The sequence below is a fragment of the Tupaia chinensis genome, unplaced genomic scaffold (assembly GCF_000334495.1).
Source record: "Tupaia chinensis unplaced genomic scaffold, TupChi_1.0 Scaffold000492_1, whole genome shotgun sequence".
In the NCBI taxonomy this organism is placed as follows: Eukaryota; Metazoa; Chordata; class Mammalia; order Scandentia; family Tupaiidae; genus Tupaia; species Tupaia belangeri.
In genome coordinates this window covers 2623532-2630703 of record NW_006160004.1, presented here as the reverse complement: position 1 = coordinate 2630703, position 7172 = coordinate 2623532, and the positions used below count along the sequence as shown (strand labels likewise).

The following is a 7172-nucleotide window of genomic DNA, read 5'->3' as shown; positions in this document are numbered from 1 at the left end:
AGTTAAAAGGGTAGGTTAGTTTTATGTAAGCATGTTTTGCAATTAAACAATGCATTTGGCATTGACATTTATATTTGGCATTTTCCACTCTAAAGGGTTTTCTTTTCTTTTTTAGTTTCATTGCTTTCAATTGAGTTGAATGAATGTTAAATACCTTATCAGCTACTTCTGTTAACATGTTATGGATAAAAGGCAATTTAATCAATAGAAAGTAACTAGTCTACACTGAATAGTGTAGTTGTGAGAACACTGGTAGCAACTGATCAGTTTAAGTCTCTCTGTAAAATCTATTATGAAGATGGAAGTTATGCCATGTTGCACCATGAATGTAAGTTAAGTACCATGTGCATGAAGATTTACCATGAATGTAGATAAACAGAAGAAGAGGAGAAAGGAAAAAGCATGCAGAGCATAAACCAGGAAAGGACAGTTCAAGTGGACAAATCTAAGAGTAAAAAAAGAGAACAAGCTGACTAAAGAGACCAAAATGCCACTTCCAACATTAGCCCAGTCAGGCCATTCCTGAGTAGGAAGGAAAGGGTAGGAAATGGGAAGCAACAGTTAATCCATTTTAGCATTCCAAGACTCAGCTCGGTGCATGCAGAAACCTTCTTCTCCACTACAATGAGTTATGTGTGTTTTTTTGAGGAGCTGATTTGACAAGCACCTCTTACGTTTATTCGAGCCTGGTACAGGACGACTCCAGCCGAGTTGTTGGCAGTGCAGCGGTAGACTCCCCCGTCCCGGACCTGAGAACTGGAGATGTTCAGGTAGCTGACCACGTTCCCCTCCGACGTGATCATCTGGCTGATGCGATGACTGCCGCCCTTGAGGATGGGATCGTCGTCCAGGGTCCACGTGATTGTGGGCAGTGGCGTTCCCTTCACGTTGCACATGAGAGATACCGGTTCTGCTGGACTCACCACTTTTTCACTAAAGGCAGAAATAATCTTGGGGGTTCCATCTGCAGGAAAACAAATTATGGAAGGAAGTGGTAACATAAAAATAATGAAACAACTTCCAAGTCTAGTTATTTTATTGTTAAATGCTACCAGAAAAAGTTAGTTTTATTGATTAAGATTAGGGCAAGATTTCATTATTTTTGATGTAGGCAAGCACAATATTAGCAAGTTTTAATAAATTATTTATACATTGCCTGATGTCTTTACAAGAGGAATGATAATACAACCCAGATGTTCAGGTTAAGTGATGACAGGTGCCAAGAAATCTCCAATTCAAAATCCAAGTTTTTTAGAAAACAAGAAATAATCTTTGCTAGGTTTAATCCTAAATGGTGATGGCATGTGAATTTCTATGAAGTCTCCGAGAATGTGGAGTAGCTACATAAAGTGTGATACTTCAGGCATGCATTAAATATTTCCAGGAGGATCTTAATCAGGGCGGCCATAAAACTTATCATTCAACCTGGGATACTTACGACAGTGAAATGGTACTAACAATTATGCCAAGAGACCAGCAGGACCCAGACCTCTCCCAGGAAAACAAGGATCTTAATCTTAGAGAAGTTTCCATCAGAATTTTCAGTATGTCTAACAAAGAGCAAATGTTCATATTCAATTATATTTCCATCACATATGTGGACTATTTCCCTTTTATTATAAGGTAGTTACCACAAATGCATGTTTCTTTTTTCATATTGTTTTTACATTAAAAGAGAGAGATGTGCATACTAAAGAAAATATATGAAAGTCAAAGAGGAAAACAATTCCAATAGTTCTACCAGCCTCAGGCATTCAAATCAACATTGTGACACATTTTTTCTAGGCATAAGTGGGTCATCTTGACATAATTGTGATCACATGCAACTGAATTTCAGAGCCTGATATGAAACCTTGCTATAGGGGACATTCTTTGATTTTTAAAAGAAATTTTGTGCTCAATTAAAGGGTTTGTCCCATAATGAAAGATAATGATTAGTAGATATTACTTTTTTAGTTTTTAATCTTTACAAAAGCAATATATACACATCATTAAAAAAACTGAAAAGTATAGACTAACAAATCGAAGGAAGTAAAAATAAAATTAAAGATAGCTTGCAATTCCATAAGGAGAAAGGTAACTGTTAACAGTTCCATATATCCCTGAGCGAAGTGTCACTCATCACCCCAAAATCTTGAGTCTAGTTCTGTAGCCAGGTAAGTTAACCACACCCAGTTGTACAGGGTTCTCATGATGAGGGGCCTGTAATACTTCCCCTTCCCTCTAACATTTCTTCATCTCCAAATTTCTGTATCGCCAAGTGGCATTATTCATTCTCATGTAGGTTTCAGGTGGCTGGAGATGACCCTCAGGTATTTTTTTTTTTCCCCAGATAAACTCATAAGTAGCATATTCCAGTGTCCTTGGATTATAAATATATTTTTAATGAAAAATGTGTTTGTCTTTCATGCACTGTAGACATTGTCTCATCATGCCGTGTATTTAATTTCACAGAAAAGTTAGATGTCATTGTGATTGCTACACTTTGTGCATAATCAGTCATTAATGCTTAGGAGTATTAAAGATATTTTATTTATCCTTAAAAGTACTCAGTTTTTGAAGGGTGTGGAAAATTCATTTCTTTGTGCTGATTTTTACACTAAGCACTAAAAAATGTTTTAATTGTTGAGGAAAAATATAAGACATTTCTATCATCCACAGGTTTCTCTAAGGGCTCCTTTCAATCAATCCTCATTCACCATTGGCAATTACTGTTCTGATTTCTATCACCATGTATTAGTTTTGCCTGCTCTTAAACTTCAAATAATCATAATAACAGAAGATGTAGTCTTTTATACATGCATCTGTTCTATCATAACCATAGTACACTTAACAAAATTAGAAAATATAACTTTGGACATACTATTATCTAATGCATAATTCATATTGAAATTCTGCTAATTGAACAACAATATCCTTTACAGTATTTTTTCTCAGTCCAATTAGTATCACAAATTACATTTATTTGTCATGTCTCTTCAGTTCCTTTTTAAGATTGCAAATTATTTATTTGGACAAATGGACAAATGGATAAAGAAAACCTGTGTGTGTGTGTATGCATATGTGTGTGTGTGTGTGTGTGTGTAAACAGACTATTATTCAGCCTTAACATCAGAAATCCTGCCATTTGTAAGAACATGGATGAACCTGAAGGACATTATACATGCTCTATGAAATAAGCCAGGCACAGAAAAGAAATACTACACAATTTCACTCATATTTTGCATCTAAATAAGTCATTTATAGAAACAGAGAGTGGAATGATTATTGCCAGGGTAAGGGACTGGGGGAACTGAATAGATATTGAAAGCTAGAAAATGAATGTATTCTGGATACCTAACACACAACATGGCGGTTATAGTTAGTAATGATGTATTGTATCATTAATATGTGCTAAGAGAGTAGATGCTGAGTATTCTTTATTTTTAATTAATTAATTAACTTTTACATTTTTCCACATTTACTTTACACATCAATTTTTTTTCTCATACTCCTTAGTTCTTGACAGTTAATAAACAACTTTCAAAATTTCAAAATACTGAATTTTAAAGATAATGTTCAAAATATTTCTTATAATTTTGTGTAATTTTTTTCCTTTTTTGGGGGGGAGAGGTTGTTTTTTTTTCCCTAGGGTGCATACACTCACCAGAAAGACAGAGAGAGACAAAGAGACAGAAAGCAAGAAATCACCCCCAGGGGGGATGGCCACGCTGCAATCCCTTCTCTTCCATTCTCCTCTCAGGATCTTGGGCACACATGCACACACGCCCAACGTGAGTTTAAGCCGCTGGGTCTGGGACTCTAACCATGGTCGGCTACATGGGAGTCCAGCGACATAGCCATAGCACTAACTGCTGGTCCCTAATTTTGTATAATTTTGTTTGTGACTCTATAACAGCAGAAACAGGATGGTTTTAAATATTTTTGAGAACATATTTACATGTCAACTACTCAAATTGTTGAAAAGCAAATGCCCAGCACACTAGTCACACATAAACCTTCTCAATTCAGCCCTGCCTACCAAGTAGTCTGTGATATACCATCTGTTAGCAAAGATCAGTCTCATTTTCTTCCTTTAAAGTCTTTCTCAAGATAATCCTCTGGTGTGGTTGCTCTTTTGCAATCTCTACTGATTACAATGCTGGGCTGGAAAAGTCCAGGTTATTTTATGTTATAAATTCTTTCATATATCTTCTCTAATCCTCTCTGCCAGGCAGAACTATTTATGGTGCCAGACCATCTTTGTAAGAGCTCCTGTTGGCTTACTTGAGTCCACCTTGGTTCCATAGTTTTATGATTGGTCTTCAGATATGACATTCCAGTCAAAGCTCTATCCAATAATGAGTATTTTCAATTTCTGAGTCAATGCAACAAGCATTATTGAACTTATGCAAATAACCCTTCTGCCGCAAAATAAGAATACTCCCAAATATTTCCAATTCAAGAGGGGTCAGGAAGGAAGAAAAGTTTATATTTCCATTTAAATAAATTTCTAAATAACTTTTCTTCAGTTCCTTTTAATTCAGAACATTCTTCAGTCTCTTTTGGGTTCCTTGACTGATATTTTTGAAGAGTAATTTTGTGGGCAGTTGCTCAGATTGGGGGCATCTCATATTTCCTCATGATTAGATGCTAATTAGACATTTTTACCAGAAATATCATGGAATTAATATTATTTTATGCACTTACTGGTCATTTGTGTATTTTTGTGTATGTTAAATGCTCAAATATTTTTATAGCATACTGATTTTTTGTTATTGACTTATAAGAGCTCTCTCTCTCTATATATATATATACATATATATATATGTGTACATATGAAATACAAGTAAATATCTATCTATGATCAAATATATTGTCAGATATATGTGTATCCTATAATATCTGTCAGATACATATATTATATATTTGTGTGTATATACCTGTCTTCTCCCTCTTTGTAGTAGCTTTTGAGTTTTGGAATGCAGTTTTAGTCTTTGTCTTTTACATTCTGTGTCCTGGGAAATGTTTTCCTACAGCCAAGTCATAAAGAATTCTTCTATATTTCCTTTTACAGAATTTCTTGTTTTATTTTACATTCAGGTCTATGATTGGTACAAAATGAATTTTTGTGTAAGATATGAGAGAAGGATTGAGATTCACTTTTTGCCATATACTCATTGGGTTATTTCTGGGCCATTAGTTGAAAAGGCTTACCTTTATCTATCGAATATTCTGTGTTCTTTGAAAATTAATTTGTTGTAAATGAGTAGGCATATTTCTGGATCACCCGTTATGTTCTATTAAGATAAATATCTTTCTGGGACCAGCAGTTAGCGTAATGGCTATGTCACTGAACTCCCTTGTAGTCAACTGCGGTTCAAGTCCCGGACCCAGTTGCTTAAACTCACATCAGGCGCGTGTGCGTGCATGCCCAAGATCCCGAGAGGAGAATGGAAAAAAAGGGATTGTGGTGTGGCCATCCTCTTTGGGGGAATGATTTCTCGCTTTCTGTCTCTCTGTCTCTCTCTGTCTTTTTGGCAAGTGCATGCACCCTATAGCAAAAACCTCTCCAAAAAAAAAAAAAAAGATAAATATCTTTCTCATTAAACATAGCTTTGTAATAAGTCATTTAACCTAATGGTATGAGTTTTCCAACTTTTTCTTGTTCTCAGAATTATTTGAGTGGTTCTCAATTGTTTACTTTTCCAAATATATTTTTCATATCAACCTAAACAGTAAGATTTTCACATTTCCACACAAATTTTAAATCAACTTATAAAGGGTATTGAGATTTGACTAGGATTACATTGATAATTTTTTAGGAAATCTCAATTTTATGTTAGTGTTATGTAGTTTTACATGTTGAAATCTCTCACATCTGAATTAAATTTATTTCCAAGTATCTACGTGTCTTACTTTTATGTCATTATTTGTCTAGAGTTGTTTATGCCACTTTTACTCTAAGTAGAAAATACAAAATATTATTTTCCAGTATTTTGTTCCTACTATATAAAAATGAAAGTGCATTTGGTATGCTATTCTTATATCCTATGACTTTGTTTTCCTTTCCTGTTTAAATTTATTTTCCATGTGAGAAGTGCTCTCCCCACAGAATTTGGTCATGCTGAATCTTTATCTTCCAGTCCCTTCTCCTTCATTCTCCTCTCAGGATCTTGGGCACGCACGCACACGTGCCTGGTGTGATTTTTAAGCTACCGGGTCTGGGACGCGAACCACGGTAGACTACGTGGGAGTCCAGTGACATAGCCATTACGCTAACTGCTGGTTACCTCTTATGAGCAGGTCTTCTGACCTCACATTCTTTCACCTTTTGTTTATTGAAAATGCTCACATATCACTTATTGACATTGACATGTTCTAGGATTAGGCCATTTCACCATTGGGCGAACATTGTAGAGTGCACTTAGACAAACCTACATGGCATAGCTGACTTCACGCCTCGACTATACATTACAACCTATATAACCTTTATAGAACCACTGTCACATGTGTAGTTCATCACTGAGACATTGTTATATGGGGTGTGACTACATATTTGTTTTGGCTTCATTTCATTTGTTAATTTTTGGCTATTGGGTATGTACACTCTCCAGAGAGAGACACACACACAGAGAGAATGAAAATGCACCCTTTAGGGGAGATTGCCACACTGCAATCTCATCTCCTCTATTCTCTTAAGATTTTGGACATTGGTGTACATGTGCCCAACTTTTTTTTAAACCACCAGGTCCAGTTCTTGAACTGTGTAGTTGGGCATATAGGACCCACCTCCTTAACCACCAGCTAGTCCCTTGCCTTAATTAGAAATAATTTTAAAAGACTATTTTTCTATGAAAGCCTAGCTTGGTAGGGTTGTGTTTTTGTCTTTTATTCCATTTTCAATATTTTAAAGATGTTACCTCATTAAGTCTTCTGTCCTCTAAAGTATCTGATGAGAAGTCATCCATCGTTTGTATTGATATCCCTTTTATATAAGATGTTGCTACTTCAGATTTAGAGGATTATCCTATCATCTTTGATTTTCAGCAGCTTCATTCTGATGTTGCTACATACACAGTTTTTTGTGTTTGTTCTTGAGAGTTGTTGAATGTAACTTTATTTGTAACTTTATTTTATTATGCCAAATTTTAGAAACTTGTGGCTACAATTTCTACAAATAATGTTTTATT

The 7172-nt window shown here is 35.3% G+C and overlaps 1 protein-coding gene across 1 annotated transcript in view; it reads right to left on the bottom strand.

The window, feature by feature from the left end:
- The window catches only part of DSCAM (DS cell adhesion molecule), a 327084-nt gene that overhangs the window by 311568 nt on the left and 8344 nt on the right, over positions 1-7172 (bottom strand). Inside the window, exon 4 of the mRNA XM_027774893.1 lies at positions 675-964. Coding sequence (XP_027630694.1) covers positions 675-964 — 290 coding nt within the window. The remainder of the gene's footprint in view (positions 1-674; positions 965-7172) is intronic.